Source organism: Phyllobates terribilis, unplaced genomic scaffold (genome assembly GCF_046119375.1).
Source record: "Phyllobates terribilis strain yellow unplaced genomic scaffold, ASM4611937v1 Scaffold_2__4_contigs__length_985480577, whole genome shotgun sequence".
Classification (NCBI taxonomy): domain Eukaryota; kingdom Metazoa; phylum Chordata; class Amphibia; order Anura; family Dendrobatidae; genus Phyllobates; species Phyllobates terribilis.
This window is the reverse complement of record NW_027362762.1, coordinates 855,420,836-855,437,779: the sequence shown is the minus strand read 5'-3', so window position 1 is coordinate 855,437,779 and position 16,944 is coordinate 855,420,836. Positions and strand designations below refer to the sequence as shown.

Here is a 16,944-nt window from a genome sequence, read left to right as displayed (position 1 = left end):
CAGCAAACATAGATGTGGGAAAGAAGCCTAAGTCACAAACAGTCTGGAATGGCATAAGGACATTATTTTAAGTACCCCGATATGTGGGAAGGGCTAGATTTTTGGTCTTGGGGTTCTACCAGTTACTTTGATGAATAATTTACAAGTGTTGATTGAGTGGTGGTACTGCACACAATGTCATACCACATACAGTGGTATGTAAAAGTTTGGGCACCCTTGGTCAAAATTACTGTTATTGTGAACAGTTAAGCAAGTTGAAGATGAAATGATCTCTAAAAAGCCTAAAGATAAAGATGACACATTTCCTTAGTATTTTAGGCAAAAAAAAATATTTTAATCTTTTAGATTTTAAAAAATTACAAAAAGGAAAATGGGCTTTGACTCTTCCATGAAGGCCATATTTGTGCAAGTGTCTCTGAACAGTAAAACAATGTGCCACAACTCCAGAGGCTGCAAAATCTTTCGGAAGGCCTTTTGCAGTCAAGCTGGGGTTCTGATTTGCCTCTCTAATTTCTTAATGACATTTTGAACTGAGGAAAGGGAAACTTGAAAATGCTTTGCTATCTTATTATAGCCTTCTCCTGCTTTGTGGACCTACACCATTTTCAGAGTGCTAGGCTTCTGCTTAGAAGAAGCCACAGCTGCTGTTTTTGGCACAAGGTTAGAGGAGGCTGGGTTTTTATTAAGCTGGGAAATTTGCATCACCTGGCCTTTCCTAACGATGATAGTGAACAAGCCATAACCCCAACAGGCTAATTAACGTCTGAAACCTTGATCAAAGTTATCTGAGAACTCAAATCTACCAAGTGTGCCCAAACTCTTCCATCGGCCCATTTTTCTTTTTGTAATTTTTAAAATGAAAAAAAAAAATGACACTTTATATATTTTTTGCCTAAAATACAAAGGAAATGTGTCATCTTTAACTTTAGGCCTTTTAGAAATTATTTCATCTTCAACTTGCTTAACTGTTCACAATAACAGTAATTTTGGCCAAGGGTGCCCAAACTTTTACATGCCACTGTAAGTTATACATTTCTTTAGTGATGCTGCTGTCTAAATTAGTAAGAGCATAGTCACTTTGGAATGAGGACAGCATGGTTTTTGACACGATTTTTCCCCAGGTAAACATTCTTCTGTAGGGAGGAGATTGTCCTGCTGGTATTGCTGTAGGTATTGATACATCTATCAATCACAAAGTGTTGCAAGCAATAATTGATGTGTGTTACAATTCTACACTCTGTGCAGAGCATGGACTCCTCCGACTTGTCAGATGGTCCCATTACTTTGCAGGAGTACCTGGAAGTAAAAAAAGCTCTTGCTACTTCTGATGCCAAAGTTCAACAGCTCATGAAAGTAAATAACAACCTAAGTGAGGAGCTGCGGCGACTTCAGAGAGAAGTGAGTACATGAAGACACTATGGCTGACCTGCCTGTCTGTGTATAGTACATAAGGACACTATGGCTGACCTGCCGGTCTGTATACACAAGTGCTTCTCACTAAATTAGAATATCATCAAAAAGTTAATTTATTTCAGTTCTTCAATTCAAAAAGTGAAACTCATATTATATAGAGTCATTACAAACAGAGTGATCTATTTCAAGTGTTTATTTCTGTTAATGTTGATGATTATGGCTTACAGCCAATGAAAACACAAAAGTCATTATCTCAGTAAATTAGAATAATTAACAAAAAACACCTGCAAAGGCTTCCAAAGCATTTAAAAAGGTCCCTTAGTCTGTTTCAGTAGGCTCCACAATCATGGGGAAGACTGCTGACTTGACAGATGTCCAGAAGGCAGTCATTGACACACTCCACAAGGAGGGTAAGCCACAAAAGGTCATTGCTAAAGAAGCTGGCTGTTCAGAGTGCTGTATCCAAGCATATTAATGGAATGTTGAGTGGTAGGAAAAGGTGCACAAGCAACCGGGATAACCGCAGCCTTGAAAGGATTGTTAAGAAAAGGCCATTCAAACATTTGAGGGAGATTTACAAGGAGTGGAGTGCTGCTGGAGTCATTGCTTCAAGAGCCACCCCACACAGACGTATCCAGGACATGGGCTACAAGTGTCGCATTCCTTGTGTCAAGCCGCTCATGACCAATAGACAACACCAGAAGCGTCTTACCTGGGCCAAGGAGAAAAAGACCTGGACTGTTGCTCAGTGGTCCAAGGTGTTATTTTCAGATGAAAGTAAATTATGCATTTCACTTGGAAATCAAGGTCCCAGAGTCTGGAGGAAGAGTGGAGAGGCCACAATCCAAGCTGCTTGAGGTCTAGTGTGAAGTTTCCACCATCAGTGATGGTTTGGGGAGCCATGTCATCTGCTGGTGTAGGTCCACTGTGTTTTATCAAGACCAAAGTCAGCGCAGCCGTCTACCAGGAAATTTTAGAGCACTTCATGCTTCCCTCTGCTGACAAGCTTTTTGGAGATGGAAATGTCATTCTCCAGCAGGACTTGGCCCCTGTCCACACGGCCAAACGTACCAATACCTGGTTTACAAACAACAGTATCACTGTGCTTGATTGGCCAGCAAACTCGCCTGACCTTAACCCCATAGAGAATCTATGGAGTATTGTCAAGAGGAAGATGAGAGACACCAGACCCAACAATGCAGACGAGCTGAAGGCTGCTATCAAAGTAACCTGGGCTTCCATAACACCTCAGCAATGCCACAGGCTGATCACCTCCATGCCACGCCGCATTGATGCTTTAATTGAAGCGAAAGGAGCCCGACCAAGTATTGAGGGCATTTACTGAACATACATTTCAGTAGGCCAACATTTCGGATTTTAAAATCATTTTCCAAGCTGTTATAAAGTATTCTAATTTACTGAGATAATGACTTTTGTGTTTTCATTGGCTGTAAGCCATAATCATCAACATTAACAGAAATAAACACTTGAAATAGATCACTCTGTTTGTAATGACTCTATATAATATGAGTTTCACTTTTTGTTTTGAAGAACTGAAATAAATTAACTGTGTGATGATATTCTAATTTAGTGAGAAGCACTTGTATTACATGAAGACGCTATGGCTGACCGGCCTGTCTGTGTACAGTACGTGAAGACACTATCTGTGTATAATATAGACCATCAACAATTGTTTGGAGATTATCACTTGTTCATAGGCTTTATCTGAGTTGTACTGAGCTACAAAACCAGGCAAAGCCTATGGACAAGAGGGGCAACATTCCCAGCAAAAATCAACCTTTGATTATTTTTATTTAATCTTGGACAAGCCTTAAGAAATGCTGGCTAGTTGGCTTTAAAAGATCACAAGCCCCCCTTTCAGCAGTAATCGCATCTTTAAGTCCTCATATGTGAATTTTTATTTTCCATATTTTAGTATTCTATTGTTTCATGATGATGCAATTTCTTGTAGATTCATAAATTGCAGTCTGAGAACTCACAGATTCGTCACCAGACTGGTCCTTCTCCACCTCCTCCAGCAAACCCCGAGAGGACTGAACACCTGTTACCCTCAGCCCTCAGACGAGACCGGCAGGCATTTTCCATGTATGAACCAGGATCAGCCCTTAAACCATTTGCACAGTCCACAGATGACCTTAGCAGTCGGCTGCAGCCCTTCCACTCCGGTGTAAGTACTTAATCCAAGTCCCCTATAGATGTGCCAACATTGAGCATTGCACTTCTGTATATTCAAGCTGGCATGAAACCTAATTGGAAATGCAAAATCCCATTATAGATGTGAATCACACTGTAACACATTACATTAAAGCACTAATTTCCACTCAAATTGTATAAAGAATGTTTATACACCACATCCATGGCGTATGGTCTGCGTTAATGCCCTGAAATATTCTCCCCATGGGTGTTGATCAGACCCTCAATAATGACAGTTTCATATTGTTCGATTGTGAGTGTGTGTGTGTGTAGATAGATAGATATATGTGTATGTATGTACAGTACAGACCAAAAGTTTGGACACACCTTCTTATTTAAAGATTTTTCTGTATTTTCATGACTATGAAAATTGTACATTCACACTGAAGGCATCAAAACTATGAATTAACACATGTGGAATTATATACTTAACAAAAAAGTGTGAAACAACTGAAAATATGTCTTGTATTGTAGGTTCTTCAAAGTAGCCACCTTTTGCTTTGATGACTGCTCTGCACACTCTTGGCATTCTCTTGATGAGCTTCAAGAGGTAGTCACCGGAAATGGTTTTCACTTCACAGGTGTGCCCTGTCAGGTTTAATAAGTGGGATTTCTTTCCTTATAAATGAGGTTGGGACCATCAGTTGTGTTGTGCAGAAGTCTGGTAGATACACAGCTGATAGTCCTACTGAATAGACTGTTAGCTTCTTTTTTCTTGCCATAGTACAAATTCTAAGTAAAGAAAAACAAGTGGCCATCATTACTTTAAGAAATGAAGGTCAGTTAGTGCGAAAAATTGGGCAAACCTTGAAATTGTCCCCAAGTGCAGTTGCAAAAACCATCAAGCGCTACAAAGAAACTGGCTCACATGAGGACCGCCCCAGGAAAGGAAGACCAAGAGTCACCTCTGCTTCTGAGGATAAGTTTATCCGAGTCACCAGCCTCAGAAATCGCAGGTTAACAGCAGCTCAGATTAGAGACCAGGTCAATGCCACACAGAGTTCTAGCAGCAGACACATCTCTACAACAACTGTTAAGAGGGGACTTTGTGCAGCAAGCCTTCATGGTAAAATAGCTGCTAGGAAACCACTGCTAAGGACAGGCAACAAGCAGAAGAGACTTGTTTGGGCTAAAGAACACACGGAATGGAAATTAGACCAGTGGAAATCTGTGCTTTGGTCCGATGAGTCCAAATTTGAGATCTTTGGTTCCAACCACCGTGTCTTTGTGTGACGCAGAAAAGGTGAACGGATGGACTCTACATGCCTGGTTCCCACCGTGAAGCATGGAGGAGGAGGTGTGATGGTGTGGGGGTGCTTTGCTGGTGACACTGTTGGGGATTTATTCAAAATTGAAGGTATACTGAACTAGCATGGCTACCACAGCATCTTGCAGCGGCATGCTATTCCATGCGGTTTGCGTTTAGTTGCACCATCATTTATTTTTCAACAGGACAATGACCCCAAACACACCTCCAGGCTGTGTAAGGGCTATTTGACCAAGAACGAGAGTGATGGGGTGCTACGCCAGATGACCTGGCCTCCTCAGTCACCAGACCTGAACCCAATCGAGATGGTTTGGGGTGAGCTGGACCGCAGAGTGAAGGCAAAAGGGCCAACAAGTGCTAAGCATCTCTGGGAACTCCTTCAAGATTGTTGGAAGACCATTTCCGGTGACTACCTCTTGAAGCTCATCAAGAGAATGTCAAGAGTGTGCAAAGCAGTCAGCAAAGCAAAAGGTGGCTACTTTGAAGAACCTAGAATTTAAGACATATTTTCAGTTGTTTCACACTTTTTTGTTAAGTATATATTTCCACATGTGTTAATTCATAGTTTTGATGCCTTCAGTGTGAATGTACAATTTTCATAGTCAAGAAAATACAGAAAAATCTTTAAATGAGGTGTGTCCAAACTTTTGGTCTGTACTGTATGTATATATGTGTGTACGTACTAAATATATATATATACACACACATATACGTGTGTATCTTTATATATATATATATATATATATATATATATATATATATATATATATATATATATATATATGCACACATATAAATGTGTATATTTATATAATATAAAAATATACACGTATGTGTGTGTGCATGTATATTCGCATGTACACACACATATATACATACATATGTATATGTGTGTGTTCGTACGAATATATATATATATATATATTATACACACACCCACACACACCCATGCATACGTGTGTATAGTATATTATATATATATACACACACACACACACGCATGCATACTGGTAGAATAGAATATACATCACCTGCTGGTTAAATGGGGGGAGTGCAAGGTCAAACAGGAGGCAGTTCCCACCTTTATATATCTTATGCAGTTTCTGCACCTTGCACCTGTTCACATTTGGGATGTGCTGGTCAGTTTTTTTGACATATTACTATAGGAGGTGGGAACTGCCTCCTGTTTGACCTTGCACTCCCCCCATTTAACCAGCAGGTGATGTATATTCTACTCTACCAGCCCATTTAAATTGTAGGTGTTTTAGCCCAGAAGTGACATGTTCTGTCCAGAGTTATAGGCTTGTAGCCCAAGAGAGGCATGTAGGCAGAGTAGTACCCATCAGATGGGGGGTCACCTTGCAGCGGTTGATGGGCACACATGAATTGGCCAATTTATGCGCTAAGAACTTCCATTTTTTGTAAGTAAAGCTTATTGAGTAATAACACAGTTTAAATTAAATGGTTTTATTGTCTTTATGTATCTTGGCCATAATGGAGTGCTGCTGCGCTTTCTTTATATATATATATATATATATATATATATATATATATATATATATATATATATATATATATATATATATATATTATATACACATACACCTCTGGTCTTGTGGCTTGGGATGGGAGACACTTGCTCAGTTTGGCCACTGGGATATGTCCTATTTTTTCCTACCAACGTTGTAAAAATAAATTGAGCCTCCTAACTTTTTTTTTTTATAGAATTTTCCTTTGCTCTAGGAACATAAAACATAAGTCCGTTCCTGAAATGATCTAGATGTCCGCTATTATCTACAGTATTTTATCCACTTCTGCATTAAAGTTTATGCACTAGTGATGTTTGCCTAGCGTGCTCGGGTATGCACGGAGTATCGCGGGTGCTCGGATGACATGTTTGCGTCCCCACAGCCGCATGTTTTTCGGCTGTTAGACAGATTGCCCATGTTTTTCAGGCAATCACCGCATGTTTTGTGGCTGTCTAGCAGCCTTGATACATGCGGCTGCAGGGATTCGAACATGATACTCGGTGCAAATTCGAGTAACGAGCACTTGCGCTTGTGCCAATTGGGGTAAAACCTATGTTGATATTGGTGGCATTTTTAATGACCGAAATGAAAATCTCAAATATTCCTCTAACCATGTATCAAAAATGACCATCTGAGTGCGGTATAGTAATCTTTCACATGTGGAATATACAGTAATGGCCGGAGAAGAGTCCTTCTAAAACTCGAGCATGGGTTTGTTTCCTCCAGCCGCCCCGTGTTTGTCCTGTGCACATGACTCTGCTTAGATTAGTCTCCCTTATACTGGTGATGGTGTATGTTCTGTGTTAGTGCACTAGGTCCAGATGTTATTGTGGCATGTAGTAGCTGTAGATTGTGTTCTTCTTGTGTGCATGCTGCCTCACGTTCCCCTTCCTGTTCTAGATCCGGAAAGGTATCTCTGCCTCTTCTGTGCCCTTCCCCCCTCTGTCTTCCCCTCTGTTCTCTGGACCCCCGGACAATACCCGGAACATGGTGATGTACCCCCCTTCTTTGTATTCACATTTAATTACTAATTTTGGGGAAACCTTTTATAAATGTTTGTAAACTTTTTAGTGCAACATAAATGTCTTAGTATTACGTCCCCGTGTGTTATTAAAGAGAATGTGTCATCGGACCTATGTTTTAAATCAAGATTTTATGAAAAAAAAATATATTGGTTTTTATTTATTTTTTAATTTTCATATCACTGTCAAATATTTAAAAAAACACTTAAAATTTTCACACTGATCACTAGGACTTCTGTATAACAGACTTTCCAGCAGTCTCATTATCATCACAGGCAGGATTACTATGACAGATAACACCTATATATAAAGTAAATAACACAGGATCCACCATTCACAATAGGTAATGTCGCAGCTCACCTTCTCACCCTCCCATCAGAATCACCTCTGGTCTCATGAGTGCATTCTCATTACATACACCAATGCAATTTTTAGGGTTCAAATTGCTTATAATGTTCATGTGCCCAACTAGAAGTAGGAATTTAGTATTAAGCCTAATGGCCAGTGTAAAAATTGCAACAACAACAAAAAAAAGTTTTTCTTTTTAATGTAGTGATATGAAAAAAATCGTTTATATTTTTTTTAAATACTTTAAACTTAAAGGGAACCTGTCATCATGATTTTATATCCCAAACTAATAGCATGTATATAAAGGTGCTTTAATGCTGAGTAAATCTTTTTGTTTCGTAAAAATCTGTTTTGCCGTTTTAGGGAAATTCATAGTGGAAACTGTATGCTAATGAGTTGCAAGTGCAGTGGGCGGGCGCTGCACTTACAGCTCTTCCTATTCCCCGCCCACTGCACTTACAGCTCCTTAGCATACAATTTCCACTATGCATGGCTCTAAAACTGCAAAACAGATTTGTACAAGAAAGGTATGGATTTATTCAGAATTAAAGCGCCTTTATTAACATGCTATTAGTTTGGGGCATAAAATCCTGATGATTGCTTCTTTTTAAATCTTGATTTAGACAAATTGTCATTTCCTGATGACACATTTCCTTTAAAAAAGTGATTACCATCCTATGATGATAATCATTATCACATTTTGTCTTTTTTTTTCTAACCACCAAGTGAGTGGACGCGTTGTGAAACTTTGGTAGCAATGCTGTCCCTTCATTCTAAGGATCGCTGGGATCAGTAAGTGACGGCACATCCCAGTCATCTGCCATCACTTACTATAATGGGAAAACTTTTCTGATGAATAACAACCAATAGTAATTAAAAAGCTGAATTGTTACTCATGATGTGACCCGTCTCTAGTCTAGTCTGTGTCTATGTAATGGTGTTCATTGCCATGTTCATATTGGCTGCATGTTAATTCCCGTTATTTTTTATCTAGTACATTTTCTAGTACCCAGCTGCTGCGGGGGTCCTCACACATGATTGTGGTAGGGAAAATGCTGCATAAACCCCAGGGTTGGGATCTGCGTATTACCACTGCAGCCACATTGTCAGGTGTCATCTTGTCCGGGATCCTGGCAGCATTTATACATCTTTTTATATAATAATACTGAATTACCTAATAGAATGTTATATATCTATAGTCTTTTAGGGTTTTTTTTCTCGGGCAGTATACACTATTGATTTTTGCAACAGCTCTTACATTTTTTCTTCATATTATACACTTAATCTAAATTTTGTAGTAGATGTGTCTTATGTATGCTAAAGCTGGCCATAAATATTAGCAAAATGCCCACGAAACCGGTTAGCCAGAGATTGGGCCGCTTGGCCATTAATGGCATCTGCCGACAAATGAGCAATTCGTTCTCATGTGTATGGCCGACTTTAGTAAAAGAAAGAAAAACTTTCAGTATTGTAAATACTATAGCATAATGGATAAATAAAATAATTTAATCAAGAAACCGTTATTGCCTTATGAAATGATCCAGTATTGCAATATTGACATTATAGGTATTATAATATTGAAATTATAGATTTACATGATACAAAGGTTGAGTTCTAGTGAGGCTAAATGTACTTTCTTTTTTATTTTTCCCCTCCAGTCTGTTAAGGCAGATCGACATGGCAGCGGTGCGGACAGTGACTATGACAATACGCAGAGCACAGATACGAGCACTGGGTAAGTGCAGAGCGACACCCACCCTGCACATATACACCGTGCCACGTAATAACCCCCTAAATCTGCCATTGGCTGCACACGCTGATGGACTTATAAGCAATTATTAATAGAATAATGTAAATTACTATAATAATAATTATGCATTATTATTTTAAGTATTTAGAAGCTATTTTCGAATTGCATATATAGCACCAACGTATTTTGCAGCGCTGTACAGAGCTTGACATCACTCATATCGGTCCCTTTTCCCAATGCAGCACACAATCTAGTTGTTTTTTTTTTTTTATTCCAAGTACATAATAGGATCACGAAATCTGAGTTGAAAGAACAGAATATATAGCGGCATAACACACAAACACTGCGAGAACACCCTAACTCCATCCAGATGTTGGTGTTGGCCCTTTAAGGTCCTGTATCAGTGACGCTGTCTGTATGATACTTGTAGTTCTTGTAATACATGTTGTTTATTCTACCTTTTTTAAGACCTGTTCTACATCTGTTCACACATGTGAAGACGTTGAAGACATAGTGGCATAGTTATCAATACTGTGCAAACTTGGGGCAGCACGGTGGCTCAGTAGTTAGCAGTGTCGACCTGCAGCGCTGGGGTCCTTGGTTCATATCCAACCAAGAACAACATCTGCAAGGAGTTTGTAATGGATTTTTTTAATGTTATTTAGGGTGGAAGGAAGAAGGTACTTGGAATTATCCCGGGATGAAGATTTCCATGCTGATGCCGAAGATGTGGAGTTGGAGTTGGATGGCACCTTACCCAGCACAGAAGATGTGATCCTCAGGACCGAGCAAGTGACCAAGAACATCCAGGAGCTTCTGCGGGCTGCGCAAGAGTTCAAACATGACAGGTGAGAGTGGGAATTGTATCTGTCCACCATCGGAAAAAGACACTTGGAAAGTGTTTTTGAACTATTAAATATCATATTAAAAAATATCTGACATGTCATTGATATACGCGAAAGTTTCACACAGGTGGAGATTATAAACTCGGATCAACACATTTTTTCCAAAATGAAGGGGCTGAGGAGCTCTACAGAACTCAGAACATTTTTTTTTTTTTTAAAGTTCTTCATTTTCTAAGGCTATGTTCACACGTTGCGTTTTTGCTACTTTTTTATGCAAATTTTAAGCTGCATTTTACAGTACCAGTAAAAACTGAGATTTCAGAAATCTCATGCACACACATTGTTTTTTTTCCTAACTGAATTGGAAAACTGCTGCATTTTTTAAAACTGCAGCATGTCACTTCTTTCAGCATTTTTTCATCAATAGAGAGCAATGAGTAAGTACAAAAATGCAGCACAAAACGCAGGTATCATCAGGTTTTGCTGCGTTTTAGAGAAAAAAAGCAGGTACAGCTTTCCCAAGTTTAAACCATAATGTCTTGAGAATGGCAGTTTAGGATTAGTACAATTTAAATAGGATTAGTACAGTTTAATTAAATTGATGCTGTGTGAAAAGTAAACATTGGCTGACCAAGGTGTGAAATCGAACAATAGCTGGTCACCTCAAGGGCTGACCAAATTGTGAAAGTAAACAGTGTCCTACAAACTCCATTCACTGCCAATATCTTGGGTAAACTATTCCTGACAAAATTGACCTCCTCTCGCTGTTACATTTGTAATTGTGTATTTCTTCATGAACTTGTATGAACATTTTTGTTCAGAATAGTCACTATTTTTTCAGACATAAAAATATTTTTCCACTAAATAATTTGATTAAATTGCCCTTTTTTTTCCCAAAAAAATGGTTTTATGGTTTCACACATGTCTTGCATTGGTAACCTGTGTTCATGCTTCTGTGGCGGACGCAAAGCTGAACTTTGGGATCCTTAAAAATGCAGCAAAACATGCTTTTTGTAAGCAGCTTCTTAACTGCCAAGAAAGCAGGATTTACCTGCAGGAAAAACGAGACGTGTGAACATAGCCTGAAAGTAGTAAACTAGTCCTCTGTGCACCTCCTCCTACCTGTCAGCATCACTGCCTCTTCTGATTAGTAGACCCGGCATGACTTTATTGCTGCAGTGTGATGCAGACATGACGTCTCACTGGGCCGATGAATCGGAAGACTTGACGGAGATATGAATAGGTAGGAAGAACTTTGCCGAGCTTTGGTCGAGTGGCCACAGACCACCAGTGTGACTACTGGACCAGAGTCCTGCAAATATTTGCTCAACTTTTAAGTAAATCCCTAAAAGGAAAGTAAATGTGATAGCTGCATAATAATATTGACTCACAGAATAAAATTAACATATCCTTCACAAAGTCAACGTTATAAAAAGAAAAGCCACAAAAAAAAACAATGCTGGAATTGTTTTTTTCTCCATTTCACGTGACATGGATTTTTTTTTGTAATATATTATTTGATCAATTAAGTTATGTTAAAAATAAAACTCATCCCGCAAAAAAACAAGCTGATGCTACAGTTATGCCGATAGAAAAATAAAAAGGTTATTGCGAAAACTGAATGTGGCAGAGAGGTGTTAAACATGACTCTTTTTTTTTTCTAGTTTTGTACCCTGCTCTGAGAAAATTCACTCCGCAGTAACAGAGATGGCATCGCTCTTTCCCAAGGTAAATGTATTTTTTAAATATAGAATTTCGTACATTTCCCCAAAATTTTCTTGTTGCCAATTAAAGTTCCTTTTGGGACATTTAACTTTCTATAAAGACTTATTTCTGCACCCAGCTGTCCAGAACTTCCCAATAATCAAGGAATACAAAACAATACTGTTCTGGACAGCCCATCTTGTAGGATCCTTTCCTTCATTTATCCCGTTGAGTAATAATACACTGCATCAGGGCCTGATGTGTGATGTAGACGCTGGAAAAAGTGTCAGGCGTATAAGTTCTAAAGTTACATGGCTCCATTTATGCCGCCGTGAACAAAATAATTTTTTACCAACTTGACAGTGGACAAAATTACACAAACAGATCTTGTTTTTTTTATTGTTTTTAAATCCCCAGAGGACAACTGCAAACAAGTAATATATTTTTCCCATTTTTAATGGTGGTCAAAGGATGACTTAAAGGGGTTTCTCAGGCTTCCTGTACTGCTGACCTATCCTTGGAACAGAATTAATATCAGATCAATGGGGGGTCCAACACCTGCCCCCCAAGGATCAGCTGTGTTTTTGCACTTTAGTAGTGGCTGCTCTCAGTTACTACTGCAGTGTGAATGGAGCTGTGCTATTCCGCTCTACATAGCTGACCGGTGGAGGTCCCGGGTGTCGGACCGACCCCACTGAACTGGTATTGATAACCTATTCCAAGGATAGGTCATCAAAGTAGTATGCCTGGAAAACTCTTTTGAGACAATCTATGTCTATAAAGTGGCATATAAGGACTTATTAGGTTAATAACCTACTCTTGCCCCTGGCACCTCGCCTACTTTACCCTTTTTGAGTGCAGACCATTTTTTTCACTATAAAGTGGCATACGTCGTAGCCTTCTATCATAAGTACGTCAGAATATCTTCCCGACGTACACTTGTGTTAATCTAGCCTCAGGCTTGGTGCACACGACAATCAAACCTTCCGCCATGCTCGTATATCAGCTGTACTTTATGGTCTGTTACGGACGCAATTGCCGCCCTGATCAGGGGTCTCCTAACCCTGAAGTAACCGCTTTATATATGGTGTTGAGGCTGTTCGTTTAGGTCCTTACCGGGGGATATTGCCCATCATAGAATCATAGAATCATAGAATGGTAGAGTTGGAAGGGACCTCCTGGGTCATCTGGTCCAACCCCCTGCTCAAAGCAGGATTCACTAGATCATCTCAGACAGATGTCTGTCCAGCCTCTGTTTGAAGACGTCCATTGAAGGGGAACTCACCACCTCTCGTGGCAGCCTGTTCCACTCATTAATCACCCTAACTGTCAAAAAGTTTTTTCTAATATCTAATCTGTGTCTCCTCCCATTTAGTTTCATCCCATTGCTTCTAGTCTTTCCTTGTGCAAATGAGAATAAAGATGATCCTTCTACAATGTGACAGCCCTTGACATATTTGTAGACAGCTATTAAGTCTCCTCTCAGTCTTCTTTTTTGCAAGCTAAACATTCCCAAATCCTGCAACCGTTCCTCATAGGACATGGTTTGCAGACCAGTCACCATTCTGGTCGCTCTTCTCTGAACTTGCTCCAGTTTGTCGATGTCTTTTTTAAAATGTGGTGCCCAAAACTGTACACAGTATTCCAGATGAGGTCTGACCAAAGAGGAGTAAAGACCGATAATGACTTCACGTGATCTAGACTGTATGCTTCTGTTAATACATCCCAGAATTGTATTTGCCTTTTTTGCTGCTGCATCACACTGTTGACTCATAACATGGACTATAAGATACGGCCACTTCTTGGTTGTGTGAACTTAGCCAAAAGCACAATGACCCTGATCTGTTCATGGGCTGTAAAAATATTTGTAATGTATGATTGCCTGACGTTTTCCTTTTCGTCATCGGTAGAAACCAGCGCTGGAGACTGTCCGCTCTTCCTTGAAGCTGCTCAACGCTAGTGCTTATCGACTGCAAAGTGAGTGTCGCAAAACTGTCCCCCCGGAGCCTGGGGCCACTGTAGACTACCAGCTCCTCACACAGCAGGTCATCCAATGCGCCTACGACATTGCCAAAGCAGCCAAACAGCTGGTCACCATCACCACCCGGGAGAAGAAGCAGTGACCTCTGTTATCCTCTACGAACCTTGTCCTTACTAAAGACAGAAAAAGCTACCAAGATTCTGAGACATTTGGGGGTCTCCCCACAATCTAGGATAAAACTGAGGCTTTTACGCTCTTGGTCACTTATGAGACTTTTTCCTCTGCAGGCCAAATATTTAATGTGCAGTCCCTTACACAGAGAAATGCCACGTAGATGCCCTGCTGTAACGTCATCGTGCATTACACATTGTTCTTATTGTATGGAGAAGAATTGCGTGTGGTTGTAGGACCTGTCCTGAGGTCAGGGGTTAGTGCTCCTCGTCTCGTATATTAGGAGATCATTTCTGAACTTGGCCAAAAAGACTTATAGCTGCTTAATGTTTACATAGAGAACCAGTCGGTGTGATCCCAGGAAGCACAATTATGTTATGGACCACAGGGACGATTACGAAATACTCAAAGCAAAGCTGCATTTAATATTGGTCGTTGTGCTGTCTACAAATGGCATGAATTCTGCATAATTTTCAATTTATACATCCCATGTAAAAAAAAAAAATATATATATATTTTTTGTACTCTGATTTAGAATGCATACATCAATTTCCGGTGTATGACACTTGTAATCTGCAATGACTTTATGCAGTAAATGGCACACATGACCTATACGTCAGGGAAGGAGCATTTATTCTCTATAGGTAAAACCATTTGTGTGCATGGTGTTCTTGTTGCATTAGATCATTATCCATCATGTCTGCTTTGCTTGTTCTTGGGCAGGTGGCCAACTTTAGAGAGCGGTCTCCTAGCCCTTGGCTGGTCCTAGAATGACAGAAACCTCTGGATGTAACTGGAAGCTCCCATTGTAGACTACAACGTTTTTAGTTTTCCCTTTGCTGGTTCCATAAAACGCCCCCCCTCCCAAAAAAATAAAAAAAATTGCACATAACGATTCTTTTTTTTGTAGGCATCAGTCTATATCTAAGAAGACTGCAGCATCCTGGATACCTGCTGCCAGCTTTCTCGTAACATTCACTGTCGAGAAACGTTGGCACATTTCAGTTATGTAATATAAGCCCTTGATTATGGTGAGATATTAGAAGTGGCTTCACTATGGGACTGCACATTAATCTGCCTTCCTACTGCTGGTAACAAGTGACTGAGAGAGTGGAGCACAAGAAGAAGCTGGGGCTGCCCCTCGGCGTGGGCATAGGCGCCCTACATTGGTAGCACGATCTCGATTTTCCAAGGTGACCACCCCCGATGCTATCAGAAGTTAATTTCTGCCGGGTTAGAAAAACTTTCGCCCAACAAATCTTACTGCTTCTCTGTGAATGGGTGATTCGGTGAAGCCAACACTAAACTTACACTGGAATTTGTATATAGACATGCATATATAATATATTATAAACATCTCTTTTTTGTTTTGTTTTTTAGGAGGGAAGGATTAATCTAGAAGATTGCTCATGTATTTTGCATAAAACCACTTTAAGCTCGTTTTCAAAGCAGCCTTGGACAACCTATGTTTTTTTTCTTTGTGTACCCTTTGCAACTTCAGGATTTAAAGGGAACCTGTCACCAGGTTTTTCCCATATGAGATAAGACCAGTACTTCTAAGCCCTCGTATACAACATTCTAAAATGCTATATATAAGCCCCCAATCCAGCCTGCAAGACCAGAAAAAGACCTTGTATTGTACTAACCTGGGGGGCGGTCAGGTCCGAGAGACGTTGCTTCCTTGGTCCGATGCCGTCCTCCTTCTTGCTTCGTATGGATGTCGCGTCCTGCGCAGGCGTACTTCTCGGCCCTGTCGAGGGCAGAATAAAGTACTGGAATGCATATGCGCTGGGGCTCTTTGACCTTTCTGGCGCATGCGCACTGCCGTACTTTGTTCTGCCCTCGACAGGGCCGAGAAGTACGCCTGCGCAGGAGCGTGATACCGAGGACCGTGTGGATGACGTAGGATGCGTCATCCACATGAAGTAGAGATGGAGGGCAGCATCGAAAGAAGAAGGGAGGCGCCGGACCAGTACCAGTGACGCCCATTAGACCCGACCGCCCTGTAGGGGAGTATAATAAAAGGTCTTTTTCTTGTCTTGCAGGCAGGATTGGGGGCCTATATACAGCATGGCTGAAAGGTACTGGCCTTACCTCATATGGGGCAAAGCTGGTGATAGCCTCCCTTTTAAAGGGTTTTTTTTCAGGCCAAAATTAGGCTAAAGGTAGTATATGGAGTAAGAAAATATCCAAGCTTTACTTGATAAATCCCCCTCCTCTTCATCATCGTGCTCCAAACCAGCCTATTTACTTCCCTTCTGCCATGGGTCATCTAACCATTTTCACAGCAGCAAGCCAGTGATTGGCTGCAGTGGTCACGCAGGTAGATGACATGTGACCACTGCATGGAGTAAGGGCAGACTGGCAGGGAGCACTGGAGTGATGGCACTGGAACAGTGTGGGATAAGTTTTTTTCTTATTTTCTACAATTATTTTAATATTTGGACAATCACAGAAAACCCTTAAGGAGAACCTGTCACGCCCAGAATATAACTTTATCTTCAGAGTGGTAATCAGGATTTAAATGCGATTTACCTGCACTTTAGCTGGCTTACTGTAGAGGTGGCTACAGGGAAAAATAAGAACTTCTATCCTCCCTGCATCCGCACGCTTCCCAGCATCAGGCCGGTGCCGAAAGCAGTTAGTCACAGCTCGTTACACAGTGAGTACGCTGTAATCCCTACCTGGCATATTGATTAC

The 16,944-nt window shown here is 40.4% G+C and overlaps 1 protein-coding gene across 4 annotated transcripts in view; it reads left to right on the top strand.

Moving 5' to 3' along the window:
* GIT1 (GIT ArfGAP 1) overlaps positions 1-15,670 on the top strand; it is a 155,141-nt gene extending 139,471 nt beyond the window's left edge. For 2 of the 4 annotated variants that reach the window (XM_073667953.1, XM_073667954.1), the window contains 7 exons: positions 1,246-1,398; positions 3,386-3,601; positions 7,324-7,413; positions 9,452-9,528; positions 10,209-10,391; positions 12,053-12,116; positions 14,003-15,670. In XM_073667953.1, coding sequence (XP_073524054.1) covers positions 1,246-1,398; positions 3,386-3,601; positions 7,324-7,413; positions 9,452-9,528; positions 10,209-10,391; positions 12,053-12,116; positions 14,003-14,215 — 996 coding nt within the window. In that variant the 3' untranslated portion in view covers positions 14,216-15,670. The remainder of the gene's footprint in view (positions 1-1,245; positions 1,399-3,385; positions 3,602-7,323; positions 7,414-9,451; positions 9,529-10,208; positions 10,392-12,052; positions 12,117-14,002) is intronic. The other 2 variants (XM_073667955.1, XM_073667956.1) reach the window with 2 other exon arrangements.
* Positions 15,671-16,944: the final 1,274 nt, after the last annotated feature.